A 20,122-nucleotide genomic window follows, 5' to 3' on the forward strand; every position below is an offset into this window, starting at 1 on the left:
AACATGCATGTCCGCTAACCAGCCCATGAAATTAGCGCCAATTGAAATTTGATACAAAGGTGGAATTTTAAGAAGCGTGCAAGTATGAAAACCTAGCACTATAGTATCCGCAGGAGACCTAACTTGCCCATTGATTCCTATGAGACAGATTACAAGTTGTTTAACCAGTGGAGCATTGCTTTATTTCTTCTATATCCAGGTGATCTCTATACTAAACTGTAATAAAAGACTTTGCTAGTCTAACTTATATATATATATATATATATATAATTTTTGAAAGAAAGTTTACCTTTTATATTATCCTGATCTCAAAAAAAGATGCATGTGACAAATAAAAACATAACCAGCTTCTCACATCCACATCCTGCCAATTTTAACTGAACAAGAGGCGCCTCCTGTGCAGACCCTGTCATTAGTCAGGATCAGAACGGTAGAATAGTTTGTTAATTATTCACTAATCTCTAGTACTATAGTTGTATGTATTATATATCTTGGCATGAATATATGCATTATAGTATTCCATTGTATGGCAAGTAGAGCGGGAAAAAAAATACCACTACTCCAGTAGCTATTACTACTAGCAGGAGCCCCACTCCTCCTCCCCTGCATGCTTGCGCCACACCAAAAATTGAATTATAGCAAAAGAATCCTCGCAACAACCACATCCTTCTTCTTCCTGTCTCACGCCTCAAAAACTTATATAAGAGTACCCCATGTCCACAGCAGAGAGCGAGGTGAAGTGGGCACACCTTCCTCTCCTAGCTACCAAATTCTCTTCTTTGCGCAAAGCAGCCAGCAGAAAGGTTTTTGCAGACTCAGAGGCGTGGAGGATACTCTTGTAATTTGGCGAGCAAGAGGGAAAAATAAATAAATTTTGTAGTAGAAGAAGAGAGAGCAACTGGCCGGCAGTCGGCGGGCATCTCGATCGGTGTATAGCTAGCTTGCTTGCAGGCTGATGGCCGCCATGATGGCGTCCATAACCAGCGAGCTGCTCTTCTTTCTCCCCTTCATCCTCCTTGCCCTGCTCACGTTCTACACCACCACCGTGGCCAAATGCCACGGCGGGCACTGGTGGCGAGGTGGGACGACGCCGGCGAAGAGGAAGCGGATGAACCTGCCGCCCGGCGCCGCCGGGTGGCCGCTCGTCGGCGAGACGTTCGGCTACCTCCGCGCCCACCCCGCCACCTCCGTCGGCCGCTTCATGGAGCAGCACATCGCACGGTCGGTGGTTTCATTACTCGGTACACGCACACAGCTATATAAGCACGCGCACTGCTCGCCTCGCCGTGAAGCAAGCTTAGCTAGTAGCTAGGATATCGATCGATCGGTAATAATAGGCTGACGGCGAGCTGGGGGGTGGCGTGCGGTTGCGTGCGTGCGTGCATGCAGGTACGGGAAGATATACCGGTCGAGCCTGTTCGGGGAGCGGACGGTGGTGTCGGCGGACGCGGGGCTCAACCGGTACATCCTGCAGAACGAGGGGAGGCTGTTCGAGTGCAGCTACCCGCGCAGCATCGGCGGCATCCTGGGCAAGTGGTCCATGCTGGTCCTCGTCGGGGACCCGCACCGCGAGATGCGCGCCATCTCCCTCAACTTCCTCTCCTCCGTCCGCCTCCGCGCCGTCCTCCTCCCCGAGGTCGAGCGCCACACCCTCCTCGTCCTCCGCGCCTGGCCCCCTTCCTCCACCTTCTCCGCTCAGCACCAAGCCAAGAAGGTACAACACACATCGTCCTCCATTAAGTTGAGCATGCATATATCAATCAGCTCGCTCTAGCGATCAATATCAATGAAACGCGCGTTTGCGTGCGTGCGTGCAGTTCACGTTCAACCTGATGGCGAAGAACATAATGAGCATGGACCCGGGGGAGGAAGAGACGGAGCGGCTGCGGCGGGAGTACATCACCTTCATGAAGGGCGTGGTCTCCGCGCCGCTCAACCTGCCCGGGACGCCCTACTGGAAGGCTCTCAAGGTACGTACTCGTAGCTACTAGCTACTCCCTCCGTTTCGAAATGTTTGACGCCGTTGACTTTTTATCACATATTTGACCGTTCGTTTTATTTAAAAAAATTAAGTAATTATTAATTATTTTCCTATCATTTGATTCATTGTTAAATATATTTTTATGTAGGCATATAATTTTACATATCTCACAAAAGTTTTTAAATAAGACGAACGGTCAAACATTTGCTAAAAAGTCAACGGTGTCAAATATTTCGAAACGGAGGAAGTAGCTAGCTACCACCCCACCCGTGCGGATTGATCGATCGATCGATGTCCCTCTCTGCCTACACACACCCTGCGCCCCGGCCGTACGCGCGCAAAGTCGTGCGCGCATGAGTTTTACTCCTTCCGTTTCAAAAAAAAAACGACCTAGACAAGTAATATGATGTAACCTAGAACAACGAATCTATACAGGAGTATATCCAAATTCATTGTCCTAGATTACATCATATCTTTGTCTATGTTGCCTTTTTTAGGAGGAGAGAGTACTTTACATATGAGTTATGACCGGCCGGCCAGGTTCCTTTCTTCCCCTATTCCGTATGCATACTATAAGCAGCTGCATATAGGCATATACTACTATACCCAGCTTAGCTAAAGCAAACAACTTGCAACGACGATCATGTGCAGGTCCCTGTTGACAGAGGTTAGAGATGTAAACCATTTTTGTTGTTTTCATTATCTAAAGAGAAAACAAGTTACTACGACGATCGAGATGTACGCAAGGGGATCATATTTATATTGGAGAGGAGAGAGAGATGATTTGCGACTTGTGAGTGATAAGTGAATATATATACTATATATTTGTGTAGGAGTGACGATGACTTCCCTGTCAATGTTTTGTTTGGTATGCACACGGGGGGAAAAGAGTTTAGAGAAAGGAATTGGCTAGAGAGGGCCAGGTTTAGTTTCTTTAATTTTTGTTTGGTGGTTTTGTGTGTAGCTAGTCCGCATGCATGATATATCATATATATGCATGGCCCATCATTAGATATATATACATGACGGCAGTGCACTTATTATATATATGTAGGGGCATATACAAGGTGTATGTGTTTAGAATTGTGGATGGTCCAGGAATTGTTGCAGCTAGTTCTATACTAGCATAGTGAATTAGTGATCCATATCGAGATCAGGTCCAATCGGTCAGCTCGCACAGCGGGTCTTTTAGTACGATTTGTTCGGACAAATTATCTTGCCTTTGAGATAATCAACATAGGATTGAAACTGCATACTAGCAATAGACCATAGCTATTTGGCAATATAGAAAGCTAAAAAATGTTGATTGAAAGGTGCGTGCATGCATGCTAGCAGTATGTCTTTTAGGCCAGGTCCAGTTTTTTTTTTTTTCTCAAAGGCAGTTGCTTAAGGTGAAATTCTAGCAGAGGTCATATGAATATATTTATTATCTTCCAAACATGAGCCAAAACCTATATATAGTTAACTCAAAAAACCATGCATTGGTACTTCTTCTGAGTATGCATCCTGGGGACTGATCGATCATGCAGATTCTTTTCTTTCTTTTTCCCTGGGGACGTACTGATCATCACTCATGTGAGCATAAAATGTTGCCTACTTTTTACTGCATGTGAGGTCACACTCAAATGATCTTTATTGATTGCCTCAGCATGCATGCTGCTAGCTTTCACGATCTCTCTCCGATACACACACCCTGTGCTGTGCTCAACAGCATGCAACCTGGCAGGTGGAATTTTTAATCTGTTGGAAAGTAAATGACCAACCTTCATAATTTGGCATGATTATATGCTGGGGAATCTATCATTTATCATGATTCAACCGCTGACCAAACTCTTTGCCACACACCCGAACCACATTAATTTCGTTAAGCGGATGATTAGCCAGCAACCTTCACAGTTTGGTTTTAATTAGTTAATGAAAGGGTGCTTGTAGTTTTATTAGCTGAAGAGACACTGCAGTACTCCTACTGAGCGTTCTCCTTAATTGGGAAATAGATCTCTGCAGTACTATCCTTTAACTTTAAGTGAATAACATGTAGCTAGGTCTCACACTTATCAGGCCCACACATCAGTGATCCAAGTCAAATGGCAATACACCATAGGAGATTCTTCCACTAATTGGCTAACAAAAATAAACTGTGATCACTGATCACAGCTGCTAACACTATAACACATTAATTTGCATGTCTCATGAAATGCCAGATGAGTTGGATTAATTATCTATCTTATGTTCAGTGCCGAGGAATATACAAGGAAACATCATTGGTATAGTTGTGGAGTTCTGAGTGCATTATCTCACCCAGTACGGTCAAATTAATCCTAGTCTCCGTAAATATGGTTGTGTGCACTCTTAGTTAATTAGTGTAGACCCGGAAATTATACTTTGTCGAGAATGTTGTTATCCGTGTGTTAAGTTTCAAGTACCCTGCAGGCCTATAACTAAACACTGCCAACATGGATGTTTAAGAATGAATTATACATACAGCGCACTTGGAAAAGAAAAGGGGTAGCTACCCAGCTGAAGAACACCTCTCTCTCATTTGAAGGTCGACACAATATGTGTCTTTTCTATATCGAAAGGAAACGACATTTTTTCTCTTCAAAACAGAAAGCTATGACAAGAGACATAATCCTAGACTAGTAGGCGGTTAGGCAACACCATATCTGAATTTGATAGGTGTCCCACATATTTTTTTTCTTTTCCTGATAAGAAGGAACTTTTCACCGTGAGCTTATTTTTTTCTGTTCTATGTCGACATTAGTTCCATGATGTTTACTGTGTATTTTTACTGTTCCCCTGCAGTCGCGTGCTGCCATTCTCGGAGTAATAGAGAGGAAAATGGAAGAGCGGGTTGAGAAGCTGAGCAAGGAGGATGCAAGCGTAGAGCAAGACGATCTTCTCGGATGGGCTCTGAAACAATCTAACCTTTCAAAAGAGCAAATCCTGGACCTCTTGCTGAGCTTGCTCTTCGCCGGGCACGAGACGTCGTCCATGGCGCTCGCCCTCGCCATCTTCTTCCTTGAAGGCTGCCCCAAGGCTGTCCAAGAACTGAGGGTACAGAGAATTACAGATTCGAAATTAACATCTACTGTCACTAGCTCAGTGCTACGTTTAACTGTAGAGCAACAATTGCAGAAAGCGAAGGCATCAGAAATGACATGGGAATCGATTAGTTACACTCACACTGACGCGTGACATGCAGGAGGAGCATCTTGGGATTGCAAGGAGACAAAGGCTAAGAGGGGAGTGCAAATTGAGCTGGGAAGACTACAAAGAGATGGTTTTCACGCAATGTGTAAGGCCCCCCCTACTTTGTTCCTTCCGATCCCTCCTCCCTAAACGCTACTAATATAAATCGGTGCAAAGGCTTTGTGCTAGCGTAGCTCTTGCTGTTTTGTTTGGTCACTTGCGTAGAGAGATAGCAACTTCCCGAAATGTCATGTACGAATGGAGACTGAAAGCTCTGCGAAATAATTGCCGGGCCACGTACTACAGTACTTACGCTCCCTCTCTTCAGTTTGGATCGATCGAGCTAAGAAGGCGCACGCATGTGTGCATTGATCGATAGAGTCGATCTGTTCTGCCTTGTAAGCTAGCCAGCTGAGGTTCTTTCGCCTTGGAAGTTTCTACAGGGTGAGGCCCATCGTCTTGCAACGATCCAAATGCCATGACAAGTACCTGTTGTTGTAGGCTTCCAGTAGCACGGCCTGCCCCCAAGAAGGTATCTGAATCTTCTGCATTGCTGTTCAGACGGCAGAGCAGAACATGCCGAAATACCATTCCAGTCAGTTGCAGTATATGTGTGTGGTGGTATCAGATAAAGGAGCAGAGTAATTTGAGGCCTTAGAAATTCAGATGAGTTGCTCGACAATTGTCGCCTACCGATCGAGAATAAGTTGCATGCATGTATGTGATGTAATTATGGGTCTTAGTCAGCAGGATAGTTTAGTCGCTGCAGTACTGTAGATTGTAGTACTTGCGTTCAAAGCAGACCCAAAACAGAACTTGCATTCAGGAAACAAAACATGAAAAAAGAAATATACAGTACTTGGCACTGATATTTCTTTTGTTTGGGTCCTTATTGCAGGTCATAAACGAGACGTTGCGGCTAGGAAACGTGGTCAGGTTCCTGCACCGGAAGGTCATCAAGGACGTGCACTACAAGGGTGAGTAGCTCGATTTCACTCTTCTTCCCTGAATCGACCTCTCCTCTATCTGACAGCAGAAGCTAACTGAACTGAACTGAACTGAACTGAACTGAAGGTTATGACATTCCAAGCGGATGGAAGATCCTGCCGGTGTTAGCCGCGGTGCATCTGGACTCGTCCCTGTACGAGGACCCCCAGCGCTTCAATCCCTGGAGATGGAAGGTCAGTCGCAGTAGGATTATCAGTGAATCTAATCTATTAATCTCGGTTTAATTGCTGGGATTCAAGGAAAAGAAAATACTGGGACAAGCGCGGATGTCGCTGTTGGGCAGTGTCTGTCAATCATAAGCGAAGGGGATCATGTCAGAATCTGCAAAAGCAGCACAGGCTAAACGCGTGCTTGCCTCGAGCAGCAATCATGCAGAGAGGCAAGCTCCGCGATAGGAACATGCATGGTGAATCACTGAACCTGATATGAAAGTGAATGCTCAGCTCAGCTCGCTCGCTCGCGCGCGCATGTGCTTTCTCATTTCGCCGTGTTGCGTGCTAGCTAGTCAATGGTGTTCCCACGAATTGTTTTCTCTTCTCATCACACAAAGTCAGTGGTGAAAACCGAGGTGCATGTGCGGTAATGGAACGGGGGATTAGGCGGCGACGCCGTGATGGATTATGCATTCGTGCGAGAAAAATCCAGGAGCGTTGGTCCAAATCGCAAGCGGATCAAACCGAACCAATCAGTGGACGATTGGAGCCCTGCAGTCCATCCATCACATCTCCATTCTTATCCGCTGCGACTCACGGACATTAGTTGTTGAGGGGTGAACGACGCATGTGTGTATGTATGCTCGATCGATCGATCGAACAATGGATCTGTGTGTGGTGTAGTTGCCAACGCCGACGAGATTATCTGCTCGTCTGCATGCAGCCGCGAAAAAGACATGTGTCCGGATTATCCTGCAGGAGATTGAGCAAGATAATCTGCTGCGCAAAAACTGCAGCCAATCGATCATTCCATGACGCGAAAAAAAAAACAATAATTACTACTGCTGATACGATAACTTCGCTTCGAATTGTTGACACACAAGTGTTCTTCTTTTGTTCGATTGCAGAGTAGCGGATCATCCGGCGGCTTGGCTCAGAGCAGCAGCTTCATGCCGTACGGCGGCGGGACGCGGCTGTGCGCCGGGTCGGAGCTCGCGAAGCTGGAGATGGCCGTGTTCTTGCACCACCTGGTGCTCAACTTCAGGTGGGAGCTCGCCGAGCCGGACCAAGCCTTCGTCTTCCCCTTCGTCGACTTCCCCAAGGGCCTTCCCATTAGGGTTCATAGAATTGCACAGGATGATGAGCAGGAGTAAAAAAAAGGAAAGAAAAAAAAGAAGAGCCTTTTGACCTAATTGTTGGATATATAAAATCAAAAGGAAATATCTAGGAAAGTACAGGATGCATGTACACGTTTTCGTTTTCGTTTTCCTTTTTTTTGGTGGCAGTTTGTGCTATGTGTAGATGTGATCAGGAAAGGATATAGTAAGATAGTAGTAATATATCTATTATCTATTATCTATCTATCTATTATATACTAAAAGTCCATTAAACTTCCTAGAAACCCTCCTAAGCCGCCACATAGGACCCCTAGAAACGCTCCTACGCCGCCATGTGGCGATCTAATAAATTATAGAAATTCTAAGAAAATATTAGCCATCGATTTTCATTTAATATATGGTAGATTAGATGAAAAACTATGTTAAATTAAAGTTGTAAAAATATATGCTATTTCAAGTTTTATTCTAAATAGTGCATCGCATCAAAACATCCATTAAAAATATTAATAAATTAAAATTGTAGATTATATGATTGTATATCTCTTAATAACATAGTTAAATTATTGGACTTATATTTTCAAAAAATAAAAAGAATTTAAATTATGAGCAGCGTTCTAAAAATTTACTCACTCCCTACTGTATAATATTGATATGCCCAAATGACATTATTAAATTATCATGAATATATTTTCATATATTATATGTTCCTTTATTCATATATTTTTGGAAAATTAACGATTATATATTTTTTACACCATGTGGATGTATTTTTTTTATCTCTTAGGCTTCATTCGGTCTACCTCATTAGATGAGCTTATCTAGGACACGCGAAAAAAAAGCATGTCGTCAGCGTAAGATTAATTAACTATTAAATATTACAAACTTGAATATGGTTTTATTTGATATTTTAAAAAAACTTTGCATAGAAAGTATCTGAAAACATGAATCATTTCAGGAAACATCTCACCATAAAGGGAGTAGCCAATCCGATAAGATTTTAGAACTCAACCTTAAATTTACTATAAAATATATAGTATATAATATATTTTGTCAATTAGGAATAGAGCTAAATATATCAATCATATATCCCTACTAATTCCTATGTGTATAAGTTTCATATACAAACCACTATCCACCAATTATCAAGTCATATTAATTACTTATGAGGCATCCGTGCTTAATGCACCTAATAATTAGATGACATCTAATATGCAGTGTGTTATCAAGTACTGATAATGGACAATTCTAAGTGAGAAACCATCAACAAATGATAGGTAAGAATTGATACCACCAAGCCACAACAAATAATACTTCCTTTGTTTTACAATGTAAGTCATTTTAGTATTTCCCACATTCATAAAATGTCGCATGTAACCATATTATATCTTCTTAATTATATCATTCCCATCTATATAATAATATGCTAATTATTAACATTACATATTATTCCATCGTATATTACCCATGATTTTCAACCATTAGATCTATTGTAAAACATACCAATTAAAATTATCTCCAAAACCCAATATTGCCAATCTTTATGTGCATGTGCACATAAGTACGGACGTTTAGTAGGTATTCCAAAAAAAAAAGGTACGTACATATATTCCAAGGTAAAAAAGTACGTACATATGTACATAAGCAGGCCGGGCTAACGACATCTTTTTATTTTCTTTTTTTTTCACTCGGATAGAAAACCAAACTGCCCATATTAACTATGCTCTACTTACGTTGTAAAAATATAGGCACATATATGTCATCGAAACACCAATGAGAAGCAAAAATTAATTAAAGTATATATTATGTAATAGTTAAATTAGACTTGCATTTGTTAAAATAAAAACAATTCTAATTGTGACTAGCAATTCTCAAAAGTTACCTACTCCTTATAAAAAATAATGATATGTCAAACTGATATCACTAAATTTATCATGAATGTGTTTTCTCTATTCGTATAATATTTAAATATCAAAGATTGTATATATTCTTTTCACACTGTACTGATCTCCTTTATCTTCTACTTATGCTTCATTTGATCTAGCTGGATGGCTGAGCTTATTCAGGATACATGAAACGACACATATCATTAGTGCAAGATTAATTAAATATTGAATATAATAAAGCCAAAATAGATGTATTTAATTTTTAAACTTTTATATAAAATATATTTTAATTATACACAAGTTGCTTTTAAATATATACGATGTAGGTTATGGTTGTCAATTTAATTATAGTGCATAAAATGGTTCAGATGGATTTAGATATTATTATATATTCCAAGGTAAAAAAGTACGTACATATGTACATAAGCAGGCCGGGCTAACGACATCTTTTTATTTTCTTTTTTTTCACTCGGATAGAAAACCAAACTGCCCATATTAACTATGCTCTACTTACGTTGTAAAAATATAGGCACATGTCATCGAAACACCAATGAGAAGAAAAAATTAATTAAAGTATATATTATGTAATAGTTAAATTAGACTTGCATTTTTTAAAATAAAAACAATTCTAATTGTGACTAGCAATTCTCAAAAGTTACCTACTCCTTATAAAAAATAATGATATGTCAAACTGATATCACTAAATTTATCATGAATGTGTTTTCTCTATTCGTATAATATTTAAATATCAAAGATTGTATATATTCTTTTCACACCATACTGATCTACTTTATCTTCTACTTATGCTTCATTTGATCTAGCTGGATGGCTGTAGCTGGATGGCTGAGCTTATTCAGGATACATGAAACGACACATATCATTAGTGCAAGATTAATTAAATATTGAATATAATAAAGCCAAAATAGATTTATTTAATTTTTAAACTTTTATATAAAATATATTTTAATTATACACAAGTTGCTTTTAAATATATACGATGTAGGTTATGGTTGTCAATTTAATTATAGTGCATAAAATGGTTCAGATGGATTTAGATATTATTATCAAAAGATATGTCTTTTGTAATAATTCCTATATCAATGGGTAGATAACTGGGAAAACAAGGAGCAACCAATCTGATAAGTACTCTAGAACTTATTGCTTATTTACTAAAATGTTTAATGTGTAGTATATAATATACTTTATGAATAAAAAAATATCCTAATATATAATCATATGCCACCACTTATCCATAAGTATATAAATTCTATCAACTAATCGTCAAGTCATATTGCTTACGAGGTATTCATTCATAGTGCACCTAATAATTAGCTACCATCCAACGAGCACTTATGTCATGAAGCACCATATATAACGGACTATGCTAAGTGGAGAACTATCAACAAATGATAGGTAAAGTAAAGCATGCCACCAAGCCACAGCAAATAATAATCGATTACAAGTATATTGTCAGTATAAGCAATAGAATTCTACACTTCTACAAGAACCCTTAATATATCACGTAATAGATCTCATAAATTAGAAAAAAAGTATAAGGAAAAATATAAAAAAGAAAATATCTGGTCATCAATTTACACTTCAACTGGTAGATCCATTATTTTCAACCATTATATTGGATATATTCGAGCTAAAAACCAACTAATCTCTCCCTATGTACGTACCTATACAAGAGATGTCAAAAAGGAAAAAAAAAAGAAGAATGTATATATGATCTGCTCCGTCTGGTTGTTTTTTTGTTTCTTTCTTTGCAGCACTAAAGTTTTCCTCAAATTATGCATATATATAGTGAAACTCTTTACGATGTTATCGAAAAAGTCATGCCACCGTGGCATCGCTTCATGCCATCCCACAAAACTTTTTTAAAATATTTTTTTAACTAATGATCTAAAACGAAATCATAGACACTCATATAAATATGTGCACAACCATCCTACGAATATGCGCAGTACTATTCACAAAAAAAATACAAAAAAAATACATACGTACAATAAAAAATGTCGCATGGAAACCTATTATATCCTTATATAAGTATGTCATTCTCATCTAAATAGTGTTGACAAAATTAGCACAAATAATTTTGACAATATGAATTATTCCTTCGAATATTACCCATGAATATACGTAGGTGACTTAGATGTATAGTAAAAGAAAAAAATCTAAACCCATATTAACCTGTATGTTTACGAAAGATGGTGATATGCGACTTTATGTATAGCCATGACAAAGTGAAATTTGTTTGAATATAATAGATATTATCAATTAGTATATCAAAGTTTATAATTTATTTCACATAATAAATATTTCTTATTTTATATTATAAGGTAATCTATGGTTCTTAAAATAAATACGGTAACATATGGTTTATTTTAGTATTCTTTCTATAAACAAAAAAATAAATGATGAGTCCAGCAGTGAGTTGGAATAAGGCCGGCCCACGGCCCATTTCAAGTAATACAAAGTTTGGCATGACAAACATCTTTTATTTGTTGAACTGAAAGAGTTTGCAGATCTTGAAGCAACGATTAATGTTCGACAAAATTAAATCAAGATGGGCTAAAGGCCCAAATGACACGGCCATGAAAAGAATAAGTCTCTGCGTCCCTTATCTCTTGCCTTTGGTCGAATATCATCCCTCAACCACAAAACCGGGTAGCGTCCTTATCTCCGGAAACCGGTGCAAATTGACTTCTCAAGTAGTTTTCTAAAGCGGTTTTCGTCATACGTGGCACTTAGGTGTTATTCTAGATAGAAAAAAAATGACAGTGGGCCTCACATGTCAGTCTCACTTCTTTCCCTTTACCATTTTCTCTCTCTTTGGTATCGCTTCTTCTCCATGGTCCGGGGACAGACTGACGGGCATCAACGCCTGCGAAGAGGAGGAGAGGGACAGGTTGGCGGAGATGGATCCGCCTTGCCGCGCCCCCACACCTTGGTCTCCACCTCCTATCCATGACAGATCCACCTACCCATGCCCCCAAAGAGAGGATGGACTTTAGTAGTCATGCGTCAGCCATGCCTCCTCTCTAGCTCTTTGGTGTCGTGATCATCTTCGTCGAGTGACGTACGTGTGAGGAGGAGGGAGAGGGGCAAAGGCCGTCCATCCATATGTGACGCATGGATGTGGCGGGACTAGCAGGGACAAGCTGCTGCAGATGGACGTGACAGGACCACGAAAACGTTGCTGCCGAAGGAGGCTATTGCGCTGCGGGAGGTCGATAAAGCAAGGACATCATAGGCCACGATGGCACGGGAGCTCGAGGAGGCACTTGCTATCCCCAAGCCGGCCCTCTCTCATCTATATCCTTCGACGCATCGCCGCCGTTGCCCCCCTCCACGAAAACATCCACTTGTGCAAGTGGGGGGGGGGGGGCGGCAATGGTGGTGAGTTGGAGCTGAGGAAGGTGGTCCCTCAGGCGACGGTGGGAGCTCCTCAAGGTTGTGACAACAACGCGTGTGGCAAGGGGAGCGTTGTGGTCGAAAGCAGCCGTGTCACGCCCCAAACTAGTCCCGACCGGAACTAGCCCGTGACACTCTAAATTAACCTGTTAATCGATACCAGTCCCAGGAAACAGTGCTGGTATCACAGGAAGACAGAATATCACAGCAACAAAGTTCTTTATTATAGAGTAGAGGTACAGTCATGCTGGGCTGCGGACAGATCCCGAGCTCACAACTGCATTACAAAGGGAAGCGGAAGCCAAGACTTGGACCAAGCAACACAGGCGCGACTTGGGAACTAGGCCGAAACCCTAAAACTCATCGTAGCCGGCTTGCTCCTGGAAGAACTCCTCGTCAGCGGGATCCGCTTCATCTTCTTCAGCAACTGGGGGGGATTATTTATATAGAGCAAGGGTGAGTACGGGAGTACTCAGCAAGCCATGGGAAATAAGTGTTTAATGCAGGCTTCAACGAAAGGCTGTTGTTTTTGCAATTGATTTTATTTGAACTCTTTTCTGAAAACAACTAAGTGAGTGCTTCTCAAACGACACGGATGAGACAGTGCGTCTCGTCCGGTCGGAGTATGTGCAATGTATCAGTCTTTAAAATTGTTCAAGATTGGCACCCGGCCAACAACTTTCAAACGGCCACCCGGGCCAACAACTTTCAAACGGCCACCCGGGCCTAGCTGATCCCATCAGCTGCAGATTTTCCAAACATTGAACCCCTTTCCACAACAGCAATTTCACAAGGCAGTAGTCAAACAAAACTACGCTAGGAATCACCTCACATCCGCCCATGACCGTGGGCACGGCTGTTCGAACAGTTTGTTAACCTCTGCAGAGGGGGTACACTTTACCCACACGACATTACTAACCCGGATCACCCAGCCCGTGGGGATCAGCCACGTCGGGAGACCTCCAAGCTTTCATGACAAGGCATTTCCAAAGCCGACACAGGTTTACCATATGCCGACGAGAGGGGTCCCAGACCAACAACAGGTTAGGTCCCAGACCATACTGTGCCAGGAAGCCCAGGGGTCCTCCCCGACACCACCCCGGCGAATCCACATGTCTCTCGGCATCAAGGCTCCCCTGATAAGCTAGTTACTCAGCCAGGGGTGTCCCATTCCACCCATGTGGTCGTACTTGTCTTATGTTCGGATGAAATTCCAAGGAAACGGTCCTTAAGTGCAAGAGCGAGAAACCGTACACCCGGTACGATCCCCGGTCCGCGGTTTTGGAAATTCATTTAGTTCGCAAGCACCGACCCAGGTGTCGGGTTTTCCAAGTCTTTTGTAAAACCCAAGTTTTACCCAAGTTGTTTTTCAGATTTTAAGTTTGAAGGCGACCGTCGATACTCGTGCAGAGTGCACGATTTCCGAGGCGCAACTGGGTGGTTACAAGTGAATATGGTATAACAATTGACAAAGGAAGGATCAAATGCAACAAACTAGGTAGGTCCGCCAATCTGCCTTGCAGACGGGACAAACAGATTAAGTGCGATCCTATCAATGCATAATATTTTTCAAGCAACATAATTAAGTTCAAATATAGGCTCAAGATGTTCAAAGGTGGCTTGCCTTGCTCGAGATCTTGAGCTTGATCATCGAAATCCTCGCACTGCGGGTCTTCGGGCTCCGAAACTACACGCAAAACGGGACGACTCAACAAACGGCGAAAATAAAGTCCTATTAATGACCTCTAAGCGTGCCATTAGATAGATCTCGAGATTTGAGGAATTTTGGAAGTTGAACGGAGTCAAACGGACTTACGGTTGGGAAGATATTGAATTTATAAGATTATTGGATTTTTGGTCTAAAGGAAAAATGATTTAATTAAACCCTTTTGGAAAAAGAAAAGGTAGAGGGAGGGGAAGTAGACTTCCCTCGGGCGGCTAGGGCGCGGCCCGAGAGAAAAGGGGCGGCTCGGCCGAGCTAAATGGGCCGGCCGGCCCAAGAGGACACGGCCCAATAGGGCGCGGGGAGGGGAGAGAGAGGGCGCCGGTGGACCGAGTCCATCTCGCGTGGTCCGGGGTGGGACCAGCTTGTCAGCGGCTTGGCTCACCGTGCGGAGGGAGCACGCGGCGCGGCGCTAGGGTGTGGAGCGGGGCGCGGTGCATGCGCGTGGTTCGCGGTGGACCGCGCCCGCGAGCGGGGCCGGAGGGAGCGGCTGACCGGGGTCGGCTCGACCCGGTCTTGGCCGAGCTGGCGCCGACGTGGCGCCTACGTGGCAGCCACGCGGGCCGGCGGGAGGTTGAAGAAGACGCCGGCCGGAACGGACGGCGGACGGCGGTGGCGAGCGGCGGAGCGAAACACGGTGATCTAGGCGAAAGCGAGCACACCGGGAAGTTGCACGGGACGAGGGGAGTCGAGCCAACGGCTCGGATTTGCCGGGGGATGCTCGACGGCGGCGGATTGCGGCGGTGGCAACCGGCGGCGGAAGAAGGGGGAAACGGTGACGAGGTCACGAGGGGCCGATTCCCGGCGGCGAGAGCATCTACGCGGCTACGGGAATCCGATGCTAGCGTTGGATTGGGCGGAGCGGCGCCGAGCGAGGCCGGCGACGAGCGGCGCTTCCGAGCTCGGGCGACGACGGTGGCGAGCACACGGCGAGCGACGGCAACCGTCGGGGCGGCGCCGGCTAGCTACGGGGAGGCTACTCATGCTACTACCCGAGTCTAAGGGGAGGAGATGGAGCGAAGAGGGAGAACGGGGAGATGCGCTACCGTGCGGGCGGGCGCAGTGACGAGAGCCGACGGCGCGAAACGTGATCGTTTCGGCCTCGGGCCGAGGAAGAGGAAGAAGAGGGCGCGCCCGGAGTCCCCTTCCGCGTCCTCGCTCGTGCCGGCTCCTCCGACACGCGCGACGACAAACGGCGACGGCGTACAGAGCACGGGAGGCGGCGACAATGGAGTGGAGGCGATGGGACAACGAGAGGAGAAGAGAGGGAGGGCGCCTGGGCTTTATAGGATGGCAATGTCGGTTTGGGAGAGGGGAACCGACTTTGGACGGTCAAGCCAGCGAGCTGGCGCTCCGGCTAGCGGCCAAATCGGCGACAGGGCGGAGGGAGGATGACGCCGGCGGGAGAAAAAGGGGAAAAGGAGGGAGAGAAAGGGGGCTTGCCCCTTGCCTCTTTGGGAAAAGGAGGAGGGGAGCGGGGGCGACGCGGCAGAGGGAGGAGGAGCTCTGCCTCCGTCCCTTGGAGGCTAGCGCGTGGAGTGGCGGGGGCCGGGCGATGACGACGGCGATGACGGCGGGGACGGTGTGGAGCAAAGCGGCGACACGGGCGACAGGCGCGGGCAGGCGCGGCAGAGGCTGACGGCGGCGGCGACCAGGCGGTCGGCCACCACGGCACGTGCGCGCGGGAAGCAACGGGCGGCGCGGCGATTTGAGCGGCGCGGCTTGGGCACGCGTGCTGGCTCACGGGGCCGAGCGGCTGCGCGGCAGGGCAGTGGGGCCGGGCGGCGCAGACGGCGCAGGCGCGGCACGGGCGGCGACCACGCGGGCGCGCGCACGCGAACAACGGCGCGCGGGAAGCGGCAGCGAGGGAGCGGAGAGGGAGGGCTCGGCTCGGCGCGGCTCACGCGCACACGCGCGCGGCGCGCTGACAGAGCGGAGAAGAGGGAGAGAGAGAGAACGAGAAAGAGAGAGAGAGAGAGAGAGCCGGGGAGGGAGGGGGAGATGGGCCGAGAGAAATTCGGCCCATCGAACCCGAGGGAGGCCAAATAGACTTTTGCGGAGGGATTGATTTGGGAAGGATTGGGATTCGGGATTGAACTCGGCGATAGATCGGGGATTTGAGATCTGAGATGGCACGGACACTAGACAGCAAGCAAAGAAACATATTTCGCAAATAGAGTTTTTAAGAGATAGTTTTCCCGCTAGGCACCACGACGGAACGGGCGCTACAAGCCGCCATTAGCAATGGTGGCGCTGAAGAAATTGGGTGGCGGCGAGGGTGATGCTTGATTCGTGGTGGCTGCGGCATGATCATGGTGGTGTGAGCTCGCCAGAATTGCTGGCTTGGGATGTGGAAAAAGAGGGAGGAGGATGAATGCTTCACTAACATATGGGACCCACTGCCATTATTTTTTTCTATCTACAATGCCACCTAAGCGCATATAGGACAAAAACGTTTACAAAACCACTTAAGGAGTTGATTTGTATCGGTTTTCGGAAATGGGAGGCATTATACCCCGTTTTGCTAGTGAGGGATGCGATTCGACCAATGGCTAGACAGGAGGGAGAAAACATAAACTTATTCCACCAACAAATACAATGACCAACTGTAGTGAAAATTGGGCTAAAAGGCCTATAGAACACCTCGTGATTATCATTTGGGCTAAAAGGCCTAAAATTGGGCTACATGGCCTAAATAGCTCAGATCTAGAATACGCGTCGCAGCCAATCAGGATCCCCAATACCGTCGGCCACAAACCGCATCCTCGTGTTCGCTCCCGCAAACGATCCGGTTAAGCAGATGACGCACGCAGTGACGTCAAATACCCCGCAAGTTGCGGTGTCCTTGTGCGATCCAGCTGTCTCAGCCAATGGCGCCGCGCCACGTGCCTCGCATCCTGGCCGTCCGAGCACAACCGCCTCATCCGGACCGTCCGCTGCGTCTGACCAGACCATAAATACCTTGCTTCCTCTGTTTCGCCTCTCCACCACCCACCGTAGCCAAGCAACCCTAGCCGCTTTCCCCATCTCCTCCTCCCAGAACTAGAATTTCGCCACCCCGAATCCCTTCCATGGTAGGACTTCCGTTTGATTCCGGGTCGAATCCGTCGCCTCCGATGCCGGAACGGTGAGGTTTTCCCTCCCTTTATATGGACAACACGCGTTTGTTTTTTCTGTTGCGCAGGTTTCAGATCTTGGATGGACTTGCTCATCCTTCGGCGGCCATGGATCTATCGGCGGAAGCTGCTGCTGCTGCTCGTCCTCGCGTTCGGCGAGTCAGATCTGGAGCCGGTGAGTTCAGCATCCGTGTCGCTTAGATGTTTCGTTTCGATTTACTTGCATGGCTTGTTTCCTGAATATGTCGCAACCGCGTGCTGATCTGTGGATTTCTTTGTGTTGTCGCGTGTAGATCTGACCTCTTAGAGGTCCGGTTGGGGCATGCTCCGTACGAGCTGGCGTGGATGAAGCGGCGGGGCGAGGGAGGAGGCTGGTCGTCGCCTGGATCCTCTCCATCGGGGCCTCGCGCGATGATGTCTCTTTGTATTGATAATTATTCGATGAACTTTCGATAATTATTAGATCTAAGAGATGTTGTTCGAGGGAGCCGTGTGCTGAGATGAAGGCGGCAAGGTAAGAGAACATGTAACAAGCGAGGTGCTTGTGTCTGAGGGTCAAAAGAAAAAGAGACGAAAAAAAAACGAGAGATGTGACATCGCAAGATTGGCCTTTGCCATGTTGGGTGCGCTCGCATGGCAGGCCACCGTAATAAAGATGATCTTTTTGTGTCCTGGGGGGAGTTCGCACGGGGGTTATTTTGTTTAGCCCCGGGTTCTCCCCCCAATCTTGTGTCCCGTTGTCCCCTGGTTGTCCTCAGATCCCACTGCGACTACATCGTTCAACGATCGCGCGTGAATCTAAACGTGGAGCTACAGCGCAACAACCAAGGTACAAAAGATAATCTACATGTGCAATATTAGTCGTAATCAAATTTCCATATCATTCAGCGTTTCATAATTATCACTGCCTTAAAATATCCCTAGTCACATAATATTCCTGGATTTACTTTAAATTGCTTGAATTACTTAATTATTATTATCATTGCCAATTAATATCCCTGATAAACAGCAGTATTATCATCCCTAGAAGTGCATCTCACATATTGACTCAAGTTGATTAAAGTTACGCTTGGTAATTGGTTTAAGAGCAGCTGGAATACTACGCAATTGTTCTAACGAATATCTAGTACTTGCTTTGTATACTTAAATATATCCATAAGTCGGTGTAGTGGTAATATTTGCTTCCGAGATTATGTGCTCAGCTATACTCCGAACTGTCAACTATCAGTTTGGAAGTATGTTATGTTGGTCAAATACTATTATGATGTTTCCAGCATACGATTGGAGAACTCTTGTCCAATTTAAGTGAAATAAGCTCTTGTTCTTGCCCAGAATTTACAGCGCTCCTGCGCCTTAATATCAACTAATTGTGTATGATTTAACCGCTCAGCTCTTTCACTTTGCCCTTTCTGTATTTATGCATGTACGAGAAGGCTAGTAATGTTTTATATATTTGCACTGTGAGAATTTCTTTTCTTGGATAGTCAGCAATGTAACCTCTTTTGCAAGCTGTAGAATATGATCATATGTTGTCCTCCTTAGCATTATGTTAGTTTCTGTACGTTGAAGTACGAGAATTTATGTTCTTGAAGCAAAAAGTTATTTAGCATTTGTCTATTCATCATAGTTTGTACTATGTAGAAATTGTAGCATTCTCTCGTCGTTTTAAGGTGACCTGAAGACAAGTTCAACCTGAAGTCACCCGAAGAAAGGAGTATTCTTGCGAATCAAACTTGGTTGAGGTGGCCGTCTGGGATCTTGACATCTGAAGCTTGACATCTGAAGCAAGATGATGATGTTTTGCTGTGATCACCTGTGCTCATTACATGGTGCTTCAGGAATGACTTGTCTAATGTTGGTAATTGTTGGTGCTCATCAATTTTCATGGTTATTGTTGGACCGACTTTCCGGTATGCTGGATTAAGCTGTTGCAGCTTTGAAGTCTGGGGTGCCAACCTTGTTTGGACTAATTGCCAGATGTATCATTATAAATTTCTTCGGTGAGAGTTGAGCACCATGGAGGTTCTGGATAACAGTTCCGTCTCTGCTGCGGAAGGTTTGTTTTCTTGAGGTCAATCCGGAGGTAAATGGCTGTAATTTGGGTCGTGTAAACAGCATGGCGGCTACATGTTATACCAAAAGGATAAGACACTCGTTTTTATTTTACACGATGAGTTACACTACTATATTAGCTGACGTTTTTCACAAGGTTATGTTTGATTTGAGTTTATTATGTAGTTAATAATGAGCTAAAAGTAAGCTGATGAAGTCTTTTGTAGGGCAGAAAACACCAAGTCAAATTTTGAAGGGCTCTATTGTTTTGGTAAAAATCACTCGAGTATTGTTTTGTTTTTTCAGAGTTGTGTAGTGTGTTTAGGATGTTTTGGTTCTGTTTAAAGAAGTGCACGCACAAACTGAGGTAAACGGTTCAATTCAAAATACTCTTAAATCTTATCATATTTGGTTAACTAATATATATATTATTTGAAATGGTTTATAAAATTTGTTACTTTGAGGGAAAAAAAATCCAACTTG

General features: G+C 44.6%; 1 protein-coding gene and 1 long non-coding RNA gene across 3 annotated transcripts; both read left to right on the forward strand.

The window, feature by feature from the left end:
* Positions 1 to 618: 618 nt before the first annotated feature.
* Positions 619 to 7,686, forward strand: LOC4332134 (cytochrome P450 90B2-like). Of its 2 annotated transcripts, none has more exons than XM_066308128.1 (8): positions 619 to 1,241; positions 1,390 to 1,714; positions 1,818 to 1,970; positions 4,784 to 5,035; positions 5,184 to 5,276; positions 6,069 to 6,147; positions 6,245 to 6,351; positions 7,239 to 7,686. In XM_066308128.1, exons 1-8 carry the CDS (start codon positions 1,054 to 1,056, stop codon positions 7,482 to 7,484), a joined length of 1,443 nt encoding a protein of 480 aa, XP_066164225.1. In that variant the 5' UTR covers positions 619 to 1,053; the 3' UTR covers positions 7,485 to 7,686. The 2 variants fall into 2 exon arrangements, with proteins under 2 accessions (XP_066164225.1, NP_001404356.1); NM_001417427.1 differs by having other exon boundaries at positions 732 to 1,221; positions 7,239 to 7,669.
* Positions 7,687 to 17,457: 9,771 nt separating this feature from the next.
* On the forward strand, positions 17,458 to 18,921 carry LOC112938298 (uncharacterized). Its single transcript, XR_003241427.2, has 2 exons — positions 17,458 to 17,762; positions 17,881 to 18,921. It is a non-coding gene; the product is annotated as an uncharacterized lncRNA (long non-coding RNA).
* The last annotated feature ends 1,201 nt before the right edge of the window (positions 18,922 to 20,122 follow it).

Source organism: Oryza sativa, chromosome 3, assembly GCF_034140825.1.
Source record: "Oryza sativa Japonica Group chromosome 3, ASM3414082v1".
Classification (NCBI taxonomy): domain Eukaryota; kingdom Viridiplantae; phylum Streptophyta; class Magnoliopsida; order Poales; family Poaceae; genus Oryza; species Oryza sativa.

Excerpts from the sequence above, each read along its gene's own strand:
- LOC4332134 (NM_001417427.1), top strand. The coding sequence starts at position 956 with ATGGCCGCCATGATGGCGTCCATAACCAGCGAGCTGCTCTTCTTTCTC. Across the intron at positions 1,971-4,783 it reads CCTACTGGAAGGCTCTCAAG|TCGCGTGCTGCCATTCTCGG; the intron begins GTACGTACTCGT and ends GTTCCCCTGCAG. Across the intron at positions 6,352-7,238 it reads TCAATCCCTGGAGATGGAAG|AGTAGCGGATCATCCGGCGG; the intron begins GTCAGTCGCAGT and ends GTTCGATTGCAG.